Below are 27374 nucleotides of genomic sequence, written 5' to 3'. Positions count from 1 at the left end.
CTAAAAAATGTTAAACTTCGTATACTGGTAGAATGTGTTTATAAAACATATTTTTCTCTTGGCATTATTGAGAAAATTCTACAGTTTGTAAGATATTTGTTGTTTTTTTACTTCAATTTCTGCAATTTCAACCAATCACTGATGCCTATTGAGGTAAAAAAAACATTCTGTGCCGTATGAATATGTCCCTCGTTTAAGAAATAGATTGGGTTTATTTACATTTGTGAAGAAAAAAAAGATACCCTTCCCCCCACCCCTAACCCTAAAACATTGAAATGCAATAGATCAATACTAGGGTCATAATTATGGGTGACAATTTTATATGACACCGCTAGAAAAAACTGCCGTTCAAACCGAAAAGATCCAGATATGGTTATTATTGCCTTTTGTGTACGCACCTTCTATCCACAATTCGATTTGTCAGCAATCCTTCGTTACTAGTAGACGACGCTAATCACTGATATGTTTCCCTTATGACATAGATAAAGAGGTTAGGCTACACAGAGCGTGAATGGTGTCGTCTACCAATAACAAAGGATTGACTGGTTTGACTGCCCAGTTATCGTGTCTTAGTAGAAGGTGTCTGCTATTGTTTTAGTTCTGCATAGTCTGTCTTCAGTCACTGTTTTATTCGAAGGTTATATGCAGTGGCCTTAGTCAATGTCAAATTTACATGCAGTGAGGCGAGCTGCCAATGATGACAAGAACTTCGTGGTTAGTGACCCAGTCTCTCCAAACATCTCAAACGCCACAGGTTGGAAAAGGTAGTTCACTGCCAGGTCCCGTTTCTTTAGGGTTTTGTTCCATTCGGCTACAGTAGCAGTGACAGTCCCATTTACCGCAGCATCCGGGATGAGGGAAGGAGCAAAAGAATCATTGACTGTGATACCCCAGATGAAGCACCTATCTCTAACCCAGGGACATAGAGTAAGACCTTCTGGTCTCTTTCCATCACTTCTACGCCATTAAGCGTGGAGTTGTAATAAAAGAAGCGGTTTAATGAAAATAAAAAAAGCAGGAGTGGCTGTGTGGTAAGTAGCTTGTTTACCAGCCACATGGTTCCGGGTTCAGTCCCACTGTGTGGCACCTTGGGCAAGTGTCTTCTACTATAGCCTTGGGCAGACCAAAGCCTTATGAGTGGATTTGGTAGACGGAAACTGAAAGAAGCCCGTGTTATTTATGTATATATATGTGTGCATGTATGTTTGTGTGTCTGTGTTTGTCCCCCTAGCATTGCTTGACAACCAATGCTGGTGTGTTTATGTCCCCGTCACTTAGCAGTTTGGCAAAAGAGACTGATAGAATAAGTACTAGGCTTACAAAGAATAAGTCCCGGGGTCGAGTTGCTCGATTAAAGGCGGTGCTCCAGCATGGCTGCAGTCAAATGACTGAAACAAGTAAAAGAGTAAAAGAGAGAGTAAAGAGTTATATTAATACGAAATATTATTGGAAAATATATTCTAAGTACTGTATTACTGTGTATGTCGTACTATTTTCTACTTGTGTTTAACTGGAAAAACTATCAACAGGAAAAAAATTTGTACTAAGAAATTGTATGCTAAGTAGCTTGCTTCCCAACAGCATGGCTCCAGGTTCAGTTCTACTTTGTAACACCTGCTATCGACTCGGGGCCAACCAAAGCCTTGTGAAGGGATTTTGTAGATGGAAATTGAAAGATTCACATCGTATATATATATATATATATATATATATATAGGCACAATGGCCCAGTGGTTAGGGCAGTGGACTCGCGGTTTCGTAGGATCGCATTGTGTGTGTTTATTGAGCGAAAACACCTAAAGCTCCACGAGGCTCCGGCAGGGGGTGGTGTCGATCCCTGCTGTACTCTTTCGCCACAACTTTCTCTTACTCTTTCTTCTCTTGGCCTGCTCGCTTAGCCAGCGGGGTGGCGTCATTTGAAGGCTAAAACAATGTGAAGCGCATTGTGACCAGCGATGTGTAACAACATCTGATAGCCTGGTCAGTCACATGATGATGATGATGATGATGATATATATATAGGCATAGGAGTGGCTGTATGGTAAGTAGCTTGCTTACGAACCACATGGTTCCTGAATGAGGTTGGTCTTCAAGTAACAATTGACTATTCCTAAAGCATGAAAACCACTCGTAAACTTGTGTTTTGCTCATGACAGCATCCTTGTCAGCTGTTTGAAGCATGATAACTGTTTCAGCCACCGTTTTCCCGAGCAGAAAATAGAATTTCATGGAAGCATGCTGTTCCTTCATTTCAGCCTTCACAAAGATCAATAAACAGGAGAGAAACACTGCAAAACAAAGATACACCATGTGACAGTACAACACCACCAGATGACGCCAGTTGGCAGTCTGATGCCTGAGGGTCGCATCAAGTGGCTTCTAGCAGCAGAAGCCTGAACAATAATGGGCTTGTACTACAGAGAATGTCTCCAGTTACTTTTGGGTACCCCCGCATATTTGCTTGGCCAATAGTTATTTGAAAGATAAGAAACTGCCAAATCTTGGAGAAGATTTTTTCCTTGATTTGCTTGTCAAATGCTGAGATGTGTCCTGCTTGAATGCCACCAGAGCTCAGCAATTGCCTTGGCCTGCTTGGCAAAAGGTCTATTCTCTATGGTGATGTTTTAGTGCTAAAGATGTTTTAGTGCTAAAGTGCTTAACTTGTGAAAAGGGTGCAAATTTCAATTATATCTAGGGATGATGGAACTATCTTGAGATGACGGGACATCTTGGGACCATCTTGGGATGATAGCCTAACTGGTGGTATGATTTCCTGAAAACTGATTGATCAACAAGCAGAATGCACATGTGACACATGCATGCCTCAATTGCTAAGTTTAGGGTTCCACGTAGATTGTCATAGTCTGGTCTGTTTCCAGGATAATGGTTAGGTTTTGTAGTATTACTACTTATGAAATAGAGAGCAAAAATTGTAGAAATTGCAGTAAGCAAAAGTTTATATAACGGTGAAGTGTTCGTAGGAACACTTCACCATTATAGTTGCTTTGAAACATGCATCGGATGTTCCAAGTGCATTTGGATGCTTAACCAGAACGGATCATCGGGGATAAACTTTATTGCAGGGGATAAACTCATGATAGAGAACTGGTAATTTAATAAGAGGAGTTCAAATCCCTAGAGCTCACTACATATGTATGCTCATGTTAAGTTTACAACCTGATTTCCAGTACACTTCAATAATTGAAAGACATTTTTTCCACTCCTCGACACATTTATTACATTCTGACTAACCTAATTACCAACAATAATCAAGTATTTTTAGACAAGATTGTAAGCTAACTTCATGAGCTGCTTGTTAAGCTTGATTTACTGAAAATTAGATAATGGAGCTTGAAATACACCAAATTATAATGATACAGGTGGACTGGAATGTGTAATTAATCACTGTAAGCAGCAGTTGATTGGTTGTTTCTGGAGTAACCCTAATCACCTCAGGGAACAGTTACAGCAATAAACCAGTGTGCTGCTCCAACAACATTCATCTCGCCCCCGCTAAACCTATATTTTCTAAACTGGGTTACATGAAAAAAAATGTTGGGCTTTCTACAAAATAAGGTGTCTTTTAATAGGATTTTAGGATTTTATGACAGTTTGTTGTCTGAAAGAATAGTTTAGTATTCATGATTTTTAAGTTATTTGATATTGGTTATTTTATATATATAATATATATATATATATATATATATATACATATATATATATATATATATATATATATATATATATATATATATATATATATGTATGTATATATATATATATATATATTCATATATATATACATATATATACATATATATATATATATACACATATATATATACATATACATATATACACATATATATATACATATATATATACATATATATATATATATATATATATATATATATATATATATCATCATCATCATCATCATCATTTAACGTCCGCTTTCCATGCTAGCATGGGTTGGACGGTTCAACTGGTGTCTGGGGAGCCCGAAGGCTGCACCAGGCCAGTCAGATCTGGCAGTGTTTCTACAGCTGGATGCCCTTCCTAACGCCAACCACTCCGAGAGTGTAGTGGGTGATTTTATGTGCCACCGACACAGGTGCCAGACGAGGCTGGCGAACGGCCACGCTCGGATGGTGTTTTTATGTGCCACCGACACAGGTGCCAGACAAGGCTGGCAGACGACCACGCTCGGATGGTGTTTTTATGTGCCACCGACACAGGTGCCAGACGAGGCTGGCGAACGGCCACGCTCGGATGGTGTTTTTATGTGCCACCGACACAGGTGCCAGACAAGGCTAGCAGACGACCACGCTCGGATGGTGTTTTTATGTGCCACCGACACAGGTGCCAGACGAGGCTGGCGAACGGCCACGCTCGGATGGTGTTTTTATGTGCCACCGACACAGGTGCCAGACAAGGCTAGCAGACGACCACGCTCGGATGGTGTTTTTATGTGCCACCGACACAGGTGCCAGACAAGAAGGCTAGCAGACGACCACGCTCGGATGGTGTTTTTTTATGTGCCACCGACACAGGAGCCAGATTAGGCTGGCGATCGGCCACGATTGGATGGTGATTGTTACGTGCCCACAGCATGGAGGCCAGTCGGTGCGGTACTGGCTACGGCCACGTTCGGATGGTATTCTTGTGTGCCACCGGCACTGGTACCACAAATTCCATTGATGTTCATCTATTTTGATTTTGTTTGATTTTTGATTTTTGATTTTCGATTTTCACTTGCCTCAACAGGTCTTCACAAGTGTCACAAGAAGGAAGGTATGCACAGGTGGACTAACTATGTCCCAGGTAGGGGCCACGGGTTATGGCCTGACTAGTCTTGCCGGGTCTTCTCACGCACAGCATACTTCCATAGGTCTCGGTCTCTAGTCATTTCCTTGGTGAGACCTAAAGTTCGTAGGTCGTGCTTCACCACTTCGTCCCAGGTTTTCCTGGGTCTACCTCTTCCACATGTTCCCTCAACTGCTAGGGTGTAGCACTTTTGCACACAACTATCTTCAGCCATTCTTGTCATATGACCATACCAGCGCAGCCGTCCCTCTTGCACACCACAACTGACGCTTCTTAGGTTCAACTTTTCTCTCAAGGTACTTACACTCTGACGATTATGAACACTGACATTACACATCCATCGGAGCATACTGGCTTCATTTCTTGCGAGCTTACGCATATCCTCAGCAGTCACGGCCCATGTTTCACTACCATGTAGCATGGCTGTACGTACACATGCATCATAAAGTCTGCCTTTTACTCTGAGCGAGAGGCCTTTTGTCACCAGCAGGGGTAAGAGCTCTCTAAACTTTGCCCAGGCTATTCTTACTCTAGCAGTTACACTTTCAGCACACCCACCCCCGCTACTAACTTGGTCTCCTAGGTAGCGGAAGCTATCAACTACTTCTAGTTTGTCTCCCTGGAACGTGGTAGAAGTTGGTCTCTGCACATTTCCGGTGTTTATTTCTCCTGAGCATCTGCCACATACGAAAACTATCTTCCCAGTTAGCCTACCTTTGACATTGCTGCACCTCTTATGTGTCCATAGCTTACACTTGGTGCACCTTATAGAGTTTCTACCTACACCTTTTCTACAGATCGAGCAGGGCCATCTACCTGAAGTCGTTTGTGGTTGGTCCACCTTCCTACTTATTAGGACTTTGGTTTTGGCTAGGTTGATTCTAAGGCCCTTCGATTCTAATCCTTGTTTCCACACCTGAAACTTCTCCTCCAGTTCTGATAGTGACTCAGCAATTAGAGCAAGGTCATCAGCATATAGGAGCTCCCAGGGGCATCCTGTCTTAAATTCTTCCGTTATTGCCTGGAGGACTATGATAAATAGGAGGGGGCTGAGGACTGAACTGTATATGCCAGCTAGTAGCAGAGGTGAGAGGATATATGTATCAAATGAAATAATAATAATAATAATAATAATAATAATAATTGTGTACAGTGCTCAGGTGCACTACAACTCATCTAAAGTGTATATATAATCAGGTGTAGTTTCGGCGGATTTCGGAAAGCATGAGGGCCTTAAAAGATGCAGTGTCATGGCAGTCAACAACTGACGCAGTCAGTTTATTCCATGCTTCAGCAACTCTGAGCATAAAAAACAGAACACAAAGGATGTTGTGACATCCTTTGTATTCTGTTTTTTATTTCATTTGATACATATATATATATATGCATATATATATATATATAATATATATATATATATATATATATATGTATATATATATATAGATATATATATGTATATGTATATATATATATATATATATATATATATATATATATATATATTATATATAATATATATATGTATATATATATATATGTATATATATATATATATACATATATATATATATATATATATATATATATATATACATATATATATATATAATATATATATATATATATATATAATATATATATATATGCATATATATATATGTATCAAATGAAATAAAAACAGAATACAAAGGATGTCACAACATCCTTTGTGTTCTGTTTTTTATTTCATTTGATACATATATCCTCTTACCTCTGCTACTAGCTGGCATATACAGGTGCTTATACTTATCAAGTATTCACCCTGATTTTATTGTACCTACCTCATATATATATATATATAGTAAAAATAACAATAATCTTTGGGTGGAATTTATAAATATTTTTTATGCATCACTATGTGCATTTCCACAAATTAATTGCAATTTGTGGAAATGCATATAGCAATCCATTAAAATATTTATAAATTCTATCCAAGGATTATTTTGTCATTATTACTATATTTATCCTACATCATATCAATACTGCTTGATGCGACCCCAAAAAACTGGTTCACCAGTCAGCATTGTTAGACTGTGGCTGGCATAATGGAATAGGAGCTTTATTGGCATATTCAAAATGTTTCCCATAAACAAATTTAAAAGATATATGTATGTATATATATATTATATATATATATATATATATATATATATATATATATATATATATATATATATATAGGATGCATAAGACACCTTTTTTGGGGTCATTGCTGCATTTTTTGCTAACTCTGTATAATCTTTGTTTCAGAAAATAATAATGGCAGACCCGCATCTTACTCAAGAAATTTAGAGGCATGCTGTAATTGTGGTTATAAAGGCTGAGCATAGTGATTTAGAAATATCTCAATTTTTAAAAGTTTCCAGATATTTTGTCTACAAAGTTTGTAAGGAGCTACAGTCTGAAGATGGAGACCAGTATCGATTTGTTCAACTGAAGACAGTGCTTCAGCATGATCGCACTCAAATGACTGAAACAAATAAAAGAATAACAGAAAAAAAGAATATATATACGTGTGTGTGTGTGTGTAAGAGTTGATGCAGGCACATAATTGTATTCTGATTAACTTGATACGTAATAACCATGAAGTATTTATTCATTCTTTATACGACATGGTTGGTTCAGACATGAATATTTGATTGCTGTGGTTCATGCTCAAACCTGCTAGACCATATCAACAATGAATAATTTCAAGAATGGTCGGTTTCTCACAATTCTGTCAGCTTTCCATGATTTACAGCACATTGATGACCTGGATAAACATCATCTTCGTCGTTGTCATCATCGTCGTTGTCATCATTGTCGTTGTCATCGTTGTCGTCATCGTCATCTTTATCATCATCATCACCACCACCATCACCATCACCTTTATCATCATCATCATCATCACCTTTATTATCATCATCATCATGTTTAGCATCCACTTTTCTATGCTTGCATGGGTCGGACAAAGTTGTTTTTTTTTTCTTTAGGCAAATTTTCTATGGCTGGATGCCCTTCCTGTTGCCAACCCTCCCCCCCATTTCCAAGTCAGGTAATATTTCCCCCATGGCCAGATATATTTTCGCAGACTACTGGAGATGACTAACACTGCTTGTAAGATGGTAACAACCATTTCACAACTATTACACAATGTCAAGACAAAGAGACACACATACACACACACACACACACACATATATACATACAGACAGACAAACAGAAAGACAGACAGCAGACAAATTAACTTTCGTCAGAGAAGTCAGTACCTGTGAACTTTATCAGCCCATAGAATTTGTGGGACCAAGAGTTGGAAGAAACCATGACTCATAGGTTCAGCAACAGAAAAGAGCATGTCAAAATATCAAAATTTACTCTCTGACATGAATATTTTTACACAGAAAGCCCTAAATATAAGTCTTATAAATATGAAAGAAATTTTTGTATACAGTGCTCAGGTGCACTACACCTAAGAAAAAGCAAAAAAAACCCCATCAGATGTACTGTTGGTGGAATCAGGAAGCATGGAAGTTTTGAAGGATGTAGTGTCTCGACAGTAGTATTAGTTTATTCCATGTTTCGACAATTCTGAGTGTGAAAAAAATGTTTCCAAAAGTCATGGGTGCTGTGTTGTTTTTTTGGTATTGTAAATATGTCCACGAGTATTTGTCATATGGAATTCAAAAAGGTGCCCAAGTTTATTGCTGGAAAGATGGTGGAAAATCTTGTGGGAGTCTACCAAGTCAGTTGCCAGACGTCTGAGCTTCAATGTGTCCATGCCCAGGAAAGCAAGACGTTCAGAGTATGGTAGATGTCTAACGGCGGATATTCGTTTTGTTGCACGTTTCTGAACAATTTCCAGGAGATTTATATGCTGAGCAAGATAGGGGTTCCAGACTGGTGATGCAGATTCAAAGTGTGGGCTTACCATTGTCATAAACAGTTTTAAATAGATAGCTGGAAAGCAGCTGACAAAGGTCTTACTGAGTGATGCTAGGTCACCCTCAGCCTTCTTGACAATTCTAGAGATGTGGTTTGTCCAACGCAGATCGCTGTTTATAATAATACCCAGATTACGTTCTTGAATCATTTTAAAAACGACATAGAAATATCGTCAGCTGCGAAGATGTAGGGGGCATAACTACTTTTATAACCAATCAGCTGTTATAACATGGTGAGTGTATCTGAGTGCTTATAGCAGAATGGGGCGGAGGTAAAGAATACGCTTACCACCCGTTTTCGGCGTAACTCTAACCCTAAATCCTAACCCTAACCCCTAACCCTAATTCTAAACCCTAATCCTAAACCTAATCCTAAACTCTAATCCTACACCTAATCCTAAACCTTAATCCTAAACCCTAATTCTAAACCCTAATCCTACAGCCTAATCCTAAACCCTAATCCTACAGCCTAATCCTACAGCCTAATCCTAAACCCTAATTCTAAACCCTAATCCTACAGCCTAACTCTAATCCTAACCCTATCCCTAAACACCGAGTGTGCGTATTCTTTACCTTCGCCTAAAATGGTCTCTACTAAAAATGGCAGCTCAGAGAACGGGTTAGTTCTATGACCTACATAACTGCTCTCTTGAATTCCCTCTCTACTCATCCTTTTCTGCAGACATTGATATTCAGATTCTCAGGCTAGGTATCGACCATGTTATTGTTCTCACTTATCATTGAGATCGTAAACACCTTCTCTCTCAGATTATCTCTGCGATGTAAAAAAAAAAAAATCATGACTGGTAAACGAATAATATTAGTATGCAAATAAAAAGGTTATTTAGCCTCATCCAATCTGGGCTTTTTTTTCTCCTTTTGTTCTTTTTATTTTTCATACATGTCTTACCATTTTTAAGTGTGCGTGCATATGCACGTATGTGCGTGAGTGCGTGCGTACGCAAGTGCCTTGCATGCGTGAGTGCGTGCGTACGTAAGTACGTGCGTGCGTGTGTGTATGCGTGTGCCGAATTGATAACTAGATATGGTATGATTTAAATGCCTGCAGCATGGCAGAAAACAGATCTGATGAGGCGGCGAACTGGTAGAAACGTTAGCACTCCGGGCGAAATACTTAGCGATATTTCGTCTGCCGTTACGTTCTGAGTTCAAATTCCGCCGAGGTCGACTTTGCCTTTCATCCTTTCGGGGTCGATTAAATAAGTACCAGTTACACACTGCGGTCGATATAATCGACTTATCCCGTTTGTCTGTCCTTGTTTGTTCCCTCTATGTTTAGCCCCTTGTGAGTAATAAAGAAACAGATATTTCGTCGGCCGCTACTTTCTGAGTTCAAATTCCGCCGAAGTCGACTTTGCTTTTCATCCTTTCAGGGTCGATTAAATAAGTACCAGCTACGCACTGGAGTCGATATAATCGACTTAACCCGTTTGTCTGTCCTTGTTTGTCCCTTCTGTGTTTAGCCCCTTGTGGGTAGTAAAGAAATAGGTATTTCGTCTGTCTTTATGTTCTGAGTTCAAATTCTGCCGAGGTCGACTTTGCCTGTCATCCTTTCAGGGTCCATAAATTAAGTACCAGTTGCGTACTGAAGTCGATCTTACCGACTGGCCCCCTCCCACAAAATTTCGGGCCTTCTACCTAGAGTAGAAAAAAAAAAACAGATCTGATGAGTAACTTGACGCTCGCTAATGCAAGGGAAACAACTGCGTCGATGTCGCTTGGTTAAACAAGATAATCTATGGTTGTTTTAGTCCTGGTTGAGCTGACATATGATCAAAGGCATCCCAGTCATGACCACCACTCATCCTGTACACGAGGGACACTACATTGTCCATGATGTACTATCTTTCTAAAAGACGGCAGTATATGTTTTGCGGGAGATTTGGCTGTTATAGATAAGATAGTGGGTGATGGTTGTAACAGTGTTGTGAGAAGTCACACGTCGAAATCCCAATCGTTAAATGATTCTATCAAATTCAATGGAGATAACATCATATCCAGGGAGTGATTTATAGCTTATCTTTATTTTTTTTATTATTCTAATTGTTCCAGTCATAAAACTGCGGCCATGCTGTGGCACCGCCTTGAATAAAAAAATTTTTTTTTAGTGGTTAGGGTATTGGATCCATGATCACAAAATTGTGTTTCAATTCCCTGACTGAACAGTACATTATCTTCTTGAGCAAAACACTTCATTTCTCCCATCTATTCAGTTGTAAATAAGTAACCTTGTGATGGACTGGCATCCCGTTTATGGGGATACTGCGATCTCAGTCAGTTACAAGCCACGGAAACCAGGTAGCTCACCCTATGACACCTAGGCTTTGAAACAGTAATACCTAAAAGACATGCTTTACAACGAACATTGATTTGATTGAAATAAGGAAGACTGAGGTCTGTCACTTCAATCTGTTTTAAAATATAGATGGCAAGAAAAGGTTAATTCCACTACAGTAATAGAAATAATGCCATTTATCAATTAATAGCTTGATATTACATTCTGGTTTTGATATCTAGAAGTTGACTTGGTAGAAGCCCACAAGGCTACCCACCATCTTTTCAACAAAAACTTTGGTCATGTTTTTGAATTCAATGTATCTATCACATGTGGACATGCTTATAAAATTAAAAATAAAAACAATACAGCATCCATGACTTTCACAAACTTTTTTGTGCACAGAGTTGTTGCAAAAGTGAATAAACGACCTGCAGCAATTGTTAATTGTCAGGACACTGCATTCTTCAAAAATTCTATGCTTCCTGAAATTCGCAAATTCTTGATGTGTCTATACACCCCTATTTTTTATGATTTTTTTTTTTTTTTTTTCATATTTCCTTATCTCTATTTTCATGTTTTGTCCTGTCTACATGGACAAAACATACTAAGGAAGTCCTGAAGTTGCAGCACCTTAACTTCAAGCATGCTAAGGCCGGTTCCATGGATTGGAAAGTGTGGAATAACATCTTCACCAGAGTCCAGCATCCAGTAGCACCCACAGTGGCATCCACAGCCTCCCCCACCGGTCACTTGTTTGGGATTTTACTATTTTTCTTTACTATTTACTGTGCAGAGCCGGCCCTAGGGTTGCTGGTGCCCCATGCAAGCTGAACTCCAGCATGTACAAGCTGACGGTTGTGGAAATTTCCTTGTCTTTATCATGCCCTCCTTGGTGCCCCCTAGCACATGGCACCCCTTCTTGTTTTCATTGCTGTCTTTCTTTACTTGTCTTACATGCCTACATTCTCTTCCCTCTTTTGACCTTTTCCAAGCTGTAATCTACTTGAACACTGTATACAATAAGTTCATTATTATTATTATTATTATCATTATCATTATTATTATTATTATATGTAAGATGGTGAGCTGGCAGAATCATTACCATGCCAGACCAAAAGCTTTGCAGCATTTCTTCCAGCATTATATTCTGAGTTCAAAATACCTCAAGGTCAACTTTGTCTTTCATTCTTTGGGAATCAATAAAATAAAGTACCAGTCAAGTACTGGGGGCAATGTAATTAACTAGACCCCCACCCCTTAAAAATTCAGAAAGAATTATTAACATTATGTGTGGGCTGAGAGAAACGGCAGGAAGCCTCCTTCAGCCAATTTTGACCATGCATGCTGACATGTAAGTGCATGTCTGGGCAAGATTTTTCTTAAAAGATGACGAAAAGATGCCCTTTCATGGAAGTCTCTTCTGTCCATGTCACTGATGTTTATCCAAGGTGAAAGGCCTCTAACTTGGGTTGATGCAGCTTGACACCAGTGTTGGCAGAGGCATTGCTGTCAGAACACAAAGCTCCAGAACAGATACCACAAGACATTTGAATAGACCCCCTCTAATATTGCCCACCACCACCACCACCACCACTGCTACCAATCAACCATCTTCGATTGGTACTTTATTATCAACCAAGAAAAGATAAAAGGTAAAATTGACCACCTCAATGGTATTTGAACTCAGAGTATAGGGAGTCGGAACAAAGACCACAAGGCATTCTGGTCCCACACCCTAATAACTCCACAAATCCACTACCTTCAGAAACAGTAAACTGATGGGCAAAAATGCTTTACAGTGTTTAGTGATAATCCTTTAAGAACTGAGTTTAAATCTCAATGGAGTCAACTTTGCTTTCCATCTGTTCTATATGAGATATTCTTCTATGAGGATTATGTTTGGCTGTTGGCTGTGTGTAAATTATGAACAAAACTTACAAACAATTAACAAAAGCTTTATTTACTGTCCATAGTGTTTTCTTTGTTGGTCTTTAGATGAAGAATAAAAACAATTCATATACACTTAGAGAGTAAACTCTAATGGCTACAACAATGGAGCTGGTACATATGAATCTGTGACTAGGCTGTCACAAATGGAGAAATACTGTACTAAATTCATTACAGAAAATCTGTACTTTCAATGTGTATAGCTGGAGAATAGAAACATGTGTATGGAGTTGTTAAAACAATTGTCTTGGCATTCTGTATCTGCAAAAGGCTGGAGAATGAAATGAGAATGGAGTTGTCACCACAACAGCATTTTATAGTGAAGTTAGTGCTAAAAATTCACCATTTTATAAGCTTTATTAGAAGGTTCTAGAAAGTCAAATCACATGATGGCTTGATGCTGATTGGCCAGTTACTTAACCAATCACATGAAATGACTTTCACTTAGCTGTAACACTTACTCAGCTAGTTCTTCCCCAGACCTTTCTCCTACCAACTACCTCTTTTTCAAGCACCTTGATGGCTTCCTGCGAGAGAAGGAGTTCAAACATCAAACTGATGCTGAAAATGTGTTCAAAAAGTTCATCAGCTCCAGAACTCCAGATTTTTATGTGACCGGAATAAACAAACTTGTAACTCATTGGCAAATATGTATTGATTGTAATGGTACTTACTTTGGTGAATAAAATTTCCACATTGTTGAAATATATTTCATGTTTCAAAACATTGCTTACTTTTTACTCAGCCTGATATATATCAGGCCACCAGTCTGATATATTCAGATTGGTATTCTTATTTTAGTGGTAAAAGTCACAACAGTTCACCCATTTTACCAGTGGCATTCCTCAGGTGCTTGCATTCAGTAGCATTCTTGGAATTTTGAGTGAAATCTTCTATTTAGTGCATAAGAACAAGTTTACCCTTTGGGGACATCTCTCCTGAAACAAAACCTCCATCAAAAGAGATCATAACTAAGAACTGAGCGTTATAGAGAAATAGAAAGATGATACAAGCTATCCTCTAAATGGAGGGAATGGAGGCTTAATTTGTGGGGAAACAGAAATATCAGATAGGACTGATTCTCAGTTATGTCCAACCCCTAACAGCATCTTGGAAAGAAACCGGATGCCAGTTCCAGATTGAAAAGCTTGAGGACAGCCTTCCTCCAATTGACATAGGAATAACCTTTGTTGAAGACCTCCCTCTTAGTTCAGAAGCGCCATGGATGCAGTAGAAAATGTTCAAACTGCCCGAAAATGAGGACAGGATGATCAAAAGTTGTTCTGGTTGTCTGTGGCAACAAAACCAGCCTAACCCCTTTTGACTGTGGAGAAGCAAACCAAAACTATACTGTAGAGCACTGCTTCGTCCTCTACCAAGCAATCCTTGCAAAAAAAAATACGAAGTGTGTGTAAAGTAACAGGAAGCTGTTATATAACCATTAATGTAACTTAGCGCATATGTGCACCTCATGGACCCTAATCAAAGCACACCATATAAGACCCGGTTGTCTGTGGCAACAAAACCAGCCTAACCCCTTGTGACTGTGGAGAAGCAAACCAAAACTATACTGTAGAGCACTGCTTCGTCCTCTACCAAGCAATCCTTGCAAAAAAAAATACGAAGTGTGTGTAAAGTAACAGGAAGCTGTTATATAACCATTAATGTAACTTAGCGCATATGTGCACCTCATGGACCCTAATCAAAGCACACCATATAAGACCCGACTGTCAGGTAGCCTTGGTCAATAGTAAATTCATCATAGGTAAAATCCATCGTATAATAATAGCTTGCTTCACTGCTTGGTAAATGCATGTCCAGTCAATAAAGTAATGGGAAACTGTTATATAACCATTAATGTTTTGAAGAATTGAAAGAAGAAGCATGACAGATCATTTATGAAAGGGTAAGAGATCTCACTAAAGTTTGAGGAGCAAAGTCATGATAATAGATAGGGTTGAAATTGGAAGATAAAACAATTGAAAGAATCAGTTTAAACTGGGAACTGATAATGGCTCAGTAAAACCAGCCTACTTATGAGCTCTATATGGCAGCCTTTAATTAAGAGAAAGCATCAAGTCTAAAACCATAAAAATAAATTTAAATCTCCTAAATTCCATTCCCTAATTGTTCTAGAAACAACGGTATAGTGACTATAAGAGTTAAGTGTTACAGTTAACCTAGTGGGGCGTGAGTTCAATTTTTGGTTGAGTGAATCTATGTTTACACCATTAACCCTTTGACTGCATAATTAAATTTCATGGCCATTCTTCTAATGATGTTAATCATCTACCAAAAAATGGAATTGATATTTTCTGCTTCTGTATTATTTTGCAAAATCTCTACTGCTAAAAATATTTGATTCTTGCTCTGTAAAGAGATATTTGATGAAATATGTGAAAAAATTAAGAAAATCTGAAAAATTGTCTTTTGTAAAAAGAAAAGTTGTCACTAGAAGTGTCTCCAATCTTCACAACATAAGGAGAGTTTTTTCAAAGACATGGAGTAAAATCACTTTCTGCAGTTAACAAAATTTTGAGCAGATAAATCTGCTTTCTGCATTTAAAGAGTTCAAGTAGAATAAAGAAGCAGCTTCACAGGAACAGAAAATGTTGAAGTTGTTGACTGCTTCACTTATCTCAGCAATGAGATTCATAGCAATATTAGCTGTGAGTTAAAGTCCTAAAAAGCCTTGGACAAGATGGTGCATTTGTGGACTCATTTGACCAGGGCATTTGGTGTTGCCAATATCTGTGCAGGAGAACAAGAGTTCAGGTCTTTAGGTGTTTGGTTTTTCCTGTCCTGCTCTATAGTTGTGAGACTCGAATGCTGTCCAGGGCCCTTAGGAGCCACTTGAATTCCTTTGGTACCAGGATGCTTCATAGGATTATGGGGTTACCAGTGACTGGATTTTGCATCCAACCAATTCTGCCCAGAAACTTGGATGTGTTCTCTTGTATGATTTTGGAGTATCAGCTCAGACTGTTCGACAATGTTTCTTGCTTTGCCAAGTTAGACCCAGCTTACTGTGTTCTGTTCACTGAGGATCTGGCTGGGTTGACAGCTTGTGTTGGTCAACCACATGCCACATGGTCATGACAGATGAGGAGGTATCTCATGGAGATGAGGACTGATTGGGACCCTGCTTGACAGGTTACCCAGCGGGGATCCAAGAATATACCAACAAATGGTAAATGCAGCAACGCACTGCAACAGTTGCATGACCTCCATCTGACCTCACCTGATATCAAGAACAAAAAATAACTAAAAAAATCTTTTTTTTAAACAACCCATTCACTGTTCACTTCCTGTGCATTATTCTATATACTGTTCGTGCACTTTCACCTACTTTTTCTGATGAGTTGTAGTGCACCTGAGCACTGTATACAACAGGTTCGTTATTATTTTAATGAGAGAGAGTGACTGCTTTTGGCACTGACTCAGAACAAGAACAGTCTACTATCGTGAATGATTTGCTCTAACTGTATACTCTCAACCACAGCTAACTTGAAGCTAAATAACAAAAACAACAAATGTTTTGAAACATTTAGTTAGTTCCTTCTATGTTTTATTGGATTGACAAGAAATTTTGTCAGTATTTAATTTACGATCCTTCTACTGAAAATAGCCAGCAAAACCTTCATGTCAGATCTATAACTTTGCCGTCAATAAACACGCATGAATAATCTTGTCCGGTTTCTGGTTGGTTTATTTTATTTATGAAATTAACCAGAAATGTGGTTTCACTTTGGCTGTCTGCTACACAATAGTAACTAATAAAACTAGCAGTAATTTTTACTTAGTTTCGCATCATCTAAATATGATATAAAATAATTAAAGATCGAGAATAATAAATAGATAAATATTTGAATATAAATTAAAATCATGATTATTTCTTGAAAATTTTCTTTTAATTTTGATGGAAAACAAAACGATAAAAGCAAAAAAAAACAACCGAGGTGAACGGTGATTATAAAATTTAAGCATCCGCTCTGTATAACCAGTTTAACATGGCGAACGTGAACGATGAGATCAAAAGCCTCACTTATTTTAACGTCCGACCAGTCATACTTCGAGGGTTTGTGGGGCCTTTCTTAATTCTGTACATCTGTTGGTTTTATCTCTGGATTGTGGTGTATGGAGTCGAAGAATATTTCGACGCTGGTATTATTGCCGTCGGTATAATCGTGTTTGTACACACCCTCACAGGCCTGTTTTGTGTTTGGTCCGTTCACGTCCAATGTGCACTCACTTGTACTTCGGTAAGTATATTTCTGTTGATCAATTAATCAATATTAATTCGCTTGAATGATGCTAAACTTTTGTCTTTTGTATCGAACTTTTTTACTCCATGTACATGCATTTATTGACTTACAGAAATTACTGAGGCAAAATCGAAAGATTTCACATTGTATATATATATTTATATATATATATATATTTATATATATATATATATATATATATATATAATATATATATATATATATATAATATAATATAAACAAAAGGGAAAGTACTCAATACATGTAGAGGTTGTTCGTACGAAGTTGATCATTCACTCCGTCGCAACTCCGAGTTCCCTGTCTTGCTACGTGTAATCCTCGAAGGAACAAAAAAAAAAAAGCTATCGCAGTTTTCTTTTTATTTATTTTTATATGACCTTATGATCGTTTTTACTCTCTTCTTCATTTTATTCACAGCTTTTGTGCGGTTTTTCAAAATAATATTTCTTGACAAGAACAACGCGATAATTTGGGGTTATAGTTGATCATTATCAATCTGGTGCTGCACCGGTTCTTTCTCATCTTATCCACACCCCACACCCACGAGAATGAAAGAAGTCGAACTCAGCTGGTTTTGAAATCCCATAACACGCATCAGTATATATATATATATATATATATTCATATATATACGCACGCACACACACACACACACGATCAAATAAGTACTATTATGTCAGCGTTTTTATAACAGCGTGGTGACCTCCTCCAGCTTTACCAATAAACAGTACAAAAGAACGATGGCACTGTTATTCCATAATTACTAATAGAATGTAGAATGTTTTCTAAAACGAACCATATGGTTCGTCGCATTTTTCTTAAATCGCTGACCATCACCTTGGATTCGTTTTCTGTTTTGAGCTTTCTTTCTTCTTTTACTCATAATTTTTCGGTTTTTAATTAGCCGGCTCCCTCTCATTCATAGCTTTCGTTACATATATAAAGCATTTGGCTTAAGGTTTTTTTGTTTGTTTTTTTTTTTCATTATTCTATAAATATTTTCAATATCAATAGTATATTTATTTTCAAAAGAAGCTTAAAAGTGAACATTTTTGCTGTGCAAAATAATTTTCTAAATATTTTTCTTGGAGGATCTCATGTTTAGGGTTTCATTTTCACTTTGCTCGTATCCACATTGTGCTCTCTCTCTCTCCCCCCACACACATAGACGTGTGTGTCTCAAGTACATCTTAACATTACAATCCCTAACATTAATTGCTAGTTTGCCTCTTGTTTTTATTGAGCTGACCGATTTTTCAACCTGCTTAATTTTCCTCCACAAATTTTCTTTATTTTATTTTAATTTTTTCTAAAATCTATTAAATTTTATTTCGATATTACGTCCTGATTTTACATGTAAGAAAATAATTTTTGAATTGTGCCGTCGCGTTTATTTTCCGACTTGAAAACTGAAACAAAATTTGTATGAAATGCCGAAGAGGGAGGGGGTCATATTTGGGGAGAGAACTAAATAGATAAATGTTACTATTAGAATTGAAATTTTATAAAGGTTTTTTTTTATTTCAATATATTTCAAGGTCGCATTATATGAAGCGCAGTGGCTAATGGGATAAGCTAAACAAAGAAATCTTAACTTCCGTGAACATGATTTCGTGTTCGGCTTATACCGACCATGCGATTGATGTTCAAGCAGGATGTTTCTTTAAGCATTAATTGTTTTATATATTTGTAAAAAAAATTATAAGGCTACTGTCTAATAACGTGCCATTTTTGACTCAGCAAATCCTATAAGCAACAGTATTGTTGCTTATAACTACCCCAACTTTCTTTTTCGTGTGCATCGTAACTCATGACAACCATTTAGGCAATCAGTCGGTATTGGCCTCAAAGTGAAACCATTTGTTCGATTGATTGCCGACATAGCTATTATTTCTAGCTAGTCGAGCGACAACATATAGCAATGTTTGTCAAGGTGGGACGCACCACGCCTCCATCGGCGGAACGTGGGTCACTTCAAAATGGGGTGTAAGTAACAAATGAATAAAACTTGTGTTTGCGCGCGCTGGGACATGAGGTAAAAAAGGGTTGAGACACGCTTGTAGGGGATCCTTCGTTACCTTAACTGGCTACAATGATGATAGTTGTCTTGCCCTAGGTCTGCCCCCACTGATCCAAGGCGTTCCAGCCGTTACCTTTCAATCTTTGTTGTCCCGTCACTTAGCGGTTCGGCAAAAGAGACCGATAGAATAAGTACTGGGCTTACAAAGAATAAGTCCCGGGGTCGATTTGATCGACTAAAGGCGGTGCTCCAGCATGGCCACAGTCAAATGACTGAAACAAGTAAAAGAGTAAAGAGTATACTGCCCTTTTATAGTCTGCAATGTTAGTTGTTGTGTGGTGCCGCTACTCTCACACTTCTGAATTTACATTCAAAAATCTAGTTATTGTATGTCTCAGCAGTTTTCTAGATTATTCCCCACCATCACCACCAAATCTCGGATCGAGGTGGCCAGACAGGGCAACATGAAATGATCTTATGTCTTGTGGCGGCAGGGAGTATCTGATACACTGGGCATAATGAGAATTCACAATATCAATACCCTTGTACCTTGAGACTTCACTCTGACACCTTATCACCTCCGTCTTTGTCTTCTTTCCATCTACTGCCATGCACCCTCATGCACGCTGAGAGTTGCTGAAGCATGGAACAAACTGCCGGCATCGGTTGTTAGTTGTCGGAGCACTGCATCCTTCAAAACTTCCATGCTTTCTGAGATTCGCCAACACTACACCTGATTTCCTCCCCTCCATACACACACAAGTATCTATCTGACTCATACATTGTTCGCTTTCCAGACATTTCTACATTACTGCATGTAATTTATACGCACTTTCTGACAAGTTGTGGTGCACCTGAGCACTGTATACAATAATTTCATTATTATTATTTATTATTATATAATCCAGGAAAGCCAGACATGCTTATCCTTTTATCATATATGAGCCTCTCAACGCCTGGCATAAAATTACCTCCCCTTCTCTCAACTATCCCCACCATCACTCCTACTCTGTCGGGGTTGCTTTTTCATTTCTTGTCTTGCAAGTTATTAACTGACCTCAATAGTACAGCTGTCATGAAAAATGCACCCAGTACACAATGTCAAGTGGTTGTTGTTAAGAAGGATGTCATAAAAACCATGCCAAATGTGACACTGAAGTTCAGCCCGGGCCTATAGCTGGTCGGATCCTGTCAAATAGTCAAACCCATGCCAGCAAGGGAAACGGACATCAAATGGTGATAAATATAGATTAGCAGCTGTTTTGTCATGCAGGGTTGCCAGATTCAGCTCCCAGTTGTAAATTATGCTACTTTTCAGGACTCCATACTTTTTTTAATTTGTCCTAATTACTGCTTTAAAATTATAATTTCTGAAGGCAACATTCCTATTGATTATCATTAAATTATCAAATTAAAACTGACATAAGGCAATCTTGTATTTTCTTTCAATTAACTAGTTTTAGGTTAATTTCTCTCAGATTCCCCTAATTTTTGAGCTGTTTTTATGAAATTGAACAGTTGAACCTTGCTGCTGTGGCCTGTGGCTAAGCCTGTTTGCATGTGATCACTTATTTCTGGTTAAAGAATAAAAACCAGGCAGTGATTCAGTGGGGTCCTACCACTGGGTGAGTGCTACCCACAGGTTTGTTAAGTTTTTTACTGATGTATAGAAATGTCTTCTTACTGTTGAGTCAAGTGCTATTAGATGGGAGTGACACATGGACACCGACAAAGAAATTATCAAATGGGCTGAATGGCTGCTACCTAAGGATGCTGCTAATGGCAGCAACATATGACAAACAAGTGCTTTCATGGAGAACTGCTGAAAGTTAACAAGGAGATCAGGCAAAGACATCTGCAACTCACTGGTCACTGTGTACACCACTCTGAACTAGAAGCATCTAAATTAGTTTTGTGGAGCCCACTTATTGGTGATGTGAGGAGAAGAAAATGTTTTCACCTTTACATTGGCAACTTGACTGCAGGCAGTGGCCTGGAACATAACCAGGACCTTGACACAGTGATGTTGGACCGAGAGGTGTGCAGGTGGACTTTGTTGCTGCAGCCTGGATTGGAACCTGGCCGTTGATAAAATGAAAAAAAAAAAGCTTCATTGTTTTTATATCCAATTTTACATGCTTTGCATAAGTTGGATGGAATTCATTGAGTTGGGTTTTCTCCAGCTGGATGCTCTTCCTGTTGCCAACTCTCACTTGTTTCCAAGTAAGGTTAATATTTCCCCATGGCCAGACATGTTCTTGCTGGATACATAGCAAAATGAATGATATTGCTTCTATGGTAGTAAGACACTTTTACAACTAATATGCAATGTCAAGGTTGGAGGAAACATACACACACATGCACATATACATGACAGGCTTCTTTCAGTTTCCATTTACCAAATCCACTCAAAAGGCTTTGGTTAGCCCAAACATGTAGTAGAAGGCACTCTACACAACACCTCAACAAATGTCTACTAGTTGGGACTGAACCTGAAACCATATCCCTGAAAGCTCCTTAACCATAGTCATGCCTGCACCTATTTAGAGACTTTTCTTTTTTGTCTTGATGTGGCGGTTGCTGTGTTAGTCATTTACTTCAAGAGTGGCTGAAGGTGAAGTCAGGTCAAGATGTGTGCTGAACAAACTGAATGAAAAATGGGCAACTGAGAATGGTCAAAATCCCAGAGTCAAACATACATGTCACTCATACTTCTGGAATCACACCTCCAAAGAATGACAGTAATCTGAGTAGTAACCGTTTTGTTATTGTACTCTTTCAGTTCATCTAAATCTAATTAGCTCTGCCTTTGCTAAGATGGAGGTATTGTTTTCAGTCGTTTTTTTTTGTTTGTTCGTGGACAAGATATCTCGAGAACCACTGAATGGATTCAGCTGAAACTTGCAGGGATATTTGGCATCGTGACTGGCACAAACTGATTAGATTTTGGGATCGATCAATTGCCGGACCTGGATTCTGGATTATTTTTCCTGTTTTTTTTTTACTTAATTTTTTAGAGCAGTTGGGTTCATCTTTAGTATTCTCATTTGTGAGAGCATTTTAAAAATCATCTCTGGCTAATTGGTTACATTTGGAACCAAACTTCTTAACCTGACAACCATGCTTCTATGCTATAAGTGTATAAATATACTTATAGGTGTGTACGTATATTTTTGAGTGTATTTACTCTTTACTCTTTTACTTGTTTCAGTCATTTGACTGCGACCATGCTGGAGCACCGCCTTTAGTCGAGCAAATCGACCCCGGATTTATTCTTTGTAAGCCCAGTACTTATTCTGTCGGTCTCTTTTGCCGAACCACTAAGTGATGGGGACGTAAACACACCAGCATCGGTTGTCAAGCAATGCTAGGAGGACACACACATATATATATATATACATATATACCACAGGCTTCTTTCAGTTTCTGTCTACCAAATCCACTCACAAGGCATTGGTCAGCCCAGGGCTATAGCAGAAGACGCTTTCCCAAGATGCCACGCAGTGGGACTGAACCCGGAACCATGTGGTTGGTTAGCAAGCTACTTACCACACAGCCACTCCTGCGTATACATATATTTTGTTTGCATTTATAGTTGAGCTTTCATCCATAAGCATTACTGATACCTCATCATTTCCAGCTTTAAAAAAAGTGAAAAGTTTCTATATTAATACTGTCATCATGAAGTATATGGTGTTACTTTGATTATTTTCCTCAGATATCCTGCAGTGGAGTTCCATCTTTATGTATATTTGGGACTACATTGTACAATCTAGCCTTTATTTATACCAGGAGGGTGTCATTTCAGGTGCATTTGACTGCCATTTCTAGCACATCATAGTGGTCACATTGACGCTTTCTCAGTGGTTCATGTTAGTGGTATTGATGCTTGTGAGGTGGTAACAAAAATGATGACTGGTGGTTGTTTAGTTCTAGTTCACTGATTCACCATAACTATAATCAAAGACATTCCAGTTTGACCATCAAGTGTGATTTGAGGCAGATTTGATTGCTATTTCTAGTACACCAAGTAGCCATTTAATATATCTCAAGAAGGAATATCTTTTGCTCTTCGGGATTCCAACTGCTACCTGGTGGTGTTTTGGAAGAATGCCCAATTTAGAACTGAGACTTTGGGTGATTTCATGGGGAATAAAAATAGCAGCATGAAAGGTCAGGTTTTTTTCGTGCTATTACCAAATACTTTGTCTAGAAATAGGTATGTCTTTCATTTGTGTGTGTCACTGGCATAATTCTCAGGGTCCTTGAGACACATAAGCTGCCATATCACAACAAGGACTGGACCTTGTGGTAGGGCTTGTAGCATGTTTTCACTAATCTTTCAGGTGCCTATGTAGCCACGAGCAGATAAACAGGCACCGTCTCAGCTCCACCACTTTTGATCCAGCAGTAGTTGGGGTAGGGGAAAGAAGAGTTGGGTGGGTCCCCTTCAGTACTGAGCTGGGACTCATTTCAAGTTGAATAGACTGGAGAAATTACGCGCCTTACCTAAGGACTCAACATGTCATCTGGTTGTAATGTTTGAACCTACAAACATTATGATCACAAACCCAACATTCTAACTACTAGATCATGCACCTTCATGCATGTGATTAAGGGCACAATTTATCTGACATTTTGTTCAACCAATCTCCTAAGCATACGTATAGAAACATGTACACGTATATTTATGTATTATGACAGCAAATTTGATTTATGATCACAGTTAAATAACATTTTATGTTTTATCGCCATTACTCTTTATCACTGTGTTTTTGAGTCATCTTCATTAGTTTTCTGTTAATGGTTTCATTAATTCACAACAGCTGCTGCTTCTGACATACCTTGCCATTTTAGCATTTAGATAAGCCATATCCAACTCAAAAATTTCACCTGTTTTATTTTCAAATGGACCAGATCCAGGCTCTCACACCTACCCTACAATGTCATTTGAAAACTAAACAATCACTTCATTGAAATCTTGAAACTATGAGATAATGGGTGATTAATTCAAAACAATGTCAAAAAATAGGTGTTGTATTTGGCAGGGTAATCTGGTGCTTACAGTAATTTGACTATCTAGAAATAGCAGCCAACGAAATTACACCCAACCATCACAACCTAAAATGAAAAGATAGTCTGGACAATGTAATCCATCATACACAAACATAAATACTTTTGATCATGGGCTTTAGTCAAACAAGTTGACCCCAGGACTTATCCTTTGTGAGCCTAGTACTTATTCTATCGATCTCTTTTGCTGAACTGCTAAGTTACAGGGATGCAAACACACCAACATTGGTTGTCAAGCAATCATGGGGGGACAAACACACACATATATATATGTATATATATATATATATACAACGGGCTTCTTTTCGATATCCATTTACCAAATCCACTCACAAGGCTTTGGTTGGCCTAAGGCTATCATAGAAGACACTTGCCCAAGGTGCCATGCAGTGAGACTGAACCCGGAACCATGTGGTTGGTAAGCAAGCTACATACCACACAGCCACTCCTGTATGTTTATGATTATAACAGTTTATATACACGGGCAGTTGAATTTACTTTTTTTTTAATATATCATTTGCTGAGAAATTTGAGAATGCCTCTTAAATTTCTCCTGACTGTTGTTGTTATTATTGTTATTATTATTATCATTATTTGACTACTTTCAGGTGTCTGATCCTTTTAAAGCTTCTCTTATAAAGGTCGTACCAACTCCCAATAATGGTTCAACAGAACTAGTGACATTAAATCATGTAACGGTGAGTATGAATTTAGCTTCTGATGACCAAATTTCATTTAGGGCATCCAGCTGTAGAAACTGTGCCAAAGAAGACTTTGGAGCTTAGTGTAGTCCTCTGGCTCAATGGCTCCTGTCAAATCATCCAACCCAGGTCAGAATGGAAAACAAATGTTAAAACCCTTTAGCATTCAGATTACTTTATCAAATGTAATGTTTTATTTATTCAAATTGATTGGAATTAATCATACATTTTACTTGTAGCTCCAAGATTTCAATGATGTGATTGTTTATTTTTAGAATGACATTATCGGGTTGGTCATCTCTTGTGAAAGGTAGGAGAGTCCAGTTTGCTGGACATTGTTGTAGAGCTGAAAAAGAAGTAATTTCTACTCTTCTCCTCTGGAAGCCATCTACTCGCAATACCAGAGGGCGCACACTCTCCTACCCTGATGTAATCTCCAGGGATACAGGCATCCAGCAACAGGACCTCCGTAATGCTATGATGGACCGTGAAGTCTGGCGTAACATAGTAAATTCCATTGTCTCGACCACGGTCGAACAATGATGATGATGATGTGAGAGGTTGGATATGGCCAATTTGTGAATAAAACAGGTAGAATATTTGGGCTAGATATGATTCATTAGAATGTTAGATGATTAAATGGTGATGATAATAATGATGTAAATTGTAGACAGCTTTCATTCCCAAGTTTTTGTGACTTTCTGGTAGCAGATGGCCATACTAGGGTACCAAACACCAAAATCTCATGGTTGCAAAGCAAACTTCTTAACAATTTAGCCATGCCTGCACCCACAATAATCATTACCATCATCATCTGTTCCCATACTAACATCGGTTAGACAGTTTAACAGGAGCTGGCAAGCCAGAGAGCTTCTCTAGGATTCAATTTGTCTGTTTTGGCATGGTTCCTGAGGCTAGATGCTTTATATGTGACACCAGCAGAGGTGCTTTCCCCACATCATGCTAGCATGGGTGCCAGACAAAAATATGCGAGAATGAAGAACCCTGTTCTTTTTTATTGTACATCTTTATACCATTTAGAAAGCACATTGGCAGTGCTGTTCTACAAGAAAATAAGACATCAGACTTTGAAAAACATCTAAGGTTTCATTAAAGGAAGGGTATATGATTCAAGAAAGTGTTGTTGAAATACTGCCAGCATAGAGAAATCAGACCTAAAAATAATAACTATGGTGAACATGTGATGAAATATGATTCTATTGATGCATATTTGACAATACACTTCTGGTAGTGATATTTCACAGATGTTATCCCACTAATGTTGGTTATCTAATTGATTTACATGACTCTACCAAAATAGGAGTTTATCTTCACTCATAAAGACTTATGTGTTTCTTTACAGTTATTACCATCTGGCCAGCCTCTGGACCCAAATTCCAGCGAAGCTTCCCAGGAAAATCTTAAACAGGTTACTACAATTTGTTTTTTTTTATTCTATTTCTTTTCTTTTCTATCATTTGACCCCTTAACCATTTAATTTCCTCTTATTTGGGAAGAGATTTATTTTACCTACTTTTCTCTCACACACACTTTGGTGCGATGAAATTCATGCAGTGTTTATATGAATGTAATGTAGATAATATAATAGATGGATGTAAATAATATATAGGTGCATGAGTGGCTGTGTGGTAAGTAGCTAGCTTACCAACCACATGGTTCTGGGTTCAGTCCCACTGCAAGTGTCTTCTACTATAGCCTCAGGCCGACCAAAGCCTTGTGAGTGGATTTGGTAGACGGAAACTGAAAGAAGACCATCATATATATATGTATGTATGTATATATATACGTGTATGTGTTTGTGCGTCTGTGTTTGTCCCCCACCACCATCGCTCAACAACGAATGCTGGTGTGTTTAAGTCCCCATAACTTAGTGGTTCGACAAAAAGAGACTGATAAAATAAGTACTGGGTTTACAAAGAATAAGTCCTGGGGTCGATTTGTTTGACTAAAGGCAGTGCTCCAGCACTGAAACAAGTAAAAGAGTATAGATATTATATAAGTGTAGGCATGTGTGGTTATCTTCACTTCCCAACCAGAGAGTTCCAGGTTCAGTCCTACTACATGGCACCTTGGGCAGGTTTCTTCTATTATAGCCCTGGGCCAATGAAAGCCTTTTGAGGGGATTTGGTAAACAGAAACAGGAAGAGAAGCTTGTCGTATATACATATGTGTGTCAGTCAGTCTCTGTATGTTGACGGAGGTTATGCTTCCATGTCTTGATATTGTTTGATAGTT

The 27374-nt window shown here is 38.3% G+C and overlaps 1 protein-coding gene and 1 long non-coding RNA gene across 2 annotated transcripts in view; one reads left to right on the top strand and one right to left on the bottom strand.

The window, feature by feature from the left end:
- Window positions 1–373: 373 nt before the first annotated feature.
- Window positions 374–20111, bottom strand: LOC118767358. Its single transcript, XR_005003279.1, has 3 exons — window positions 20101–20111; window positions 12649–12651; window positions 374–457 (listed from the first exon to the last, which is right to left on the bottom strand). It is a non-coding gene; the product is annotated as an uncharacterized LOC118767358 (long non-coding RNA).
- The window catches only part of LOC115222803 (manganese-transporting ATPase 13A1), a 38340-nt gene continuing 27987 nt past the window's right edge, over window positions 17022–27374 (top strand). Inside the window, exons 1-3 of the mRNA XM_029793107.2 lie at window positions 17022–17300; window positions 25026–25115; window positions 26482–26547. Coding sequence (XP_029648967.1) covers window positions 17049–17300; window positions 25026–25115; window positions 26482–26547 — 408 coding nt within the window. The 5' untranslated portion in view covers window positions 17022–17048. The remainder of the gene's footprint in view (window positions 17301–25025; window positions 25116–26481; window positions 26548–27374) is intronic.

The sequence above is a fragment of the Octopus sinensis genome, linkage group LG21, assembly GCF_006345805.1.
Source record: "Octopus sinensis linkage group LG21, ASM634580v1, whole genome shotgun sequence".
Taxonomy (NCBI): domain Eukaryota; kingdom Metazoa; phylum Mollusca; class Cephalopoda; order Octopoda; family Octopodidae; genus Octopus; species Octopus sinensis.
The sequence above is the reverse complement of the archived record's forward strand: the minus strand, read 5'-3'. Positions and strand labels throughout refer to the sequence as shown.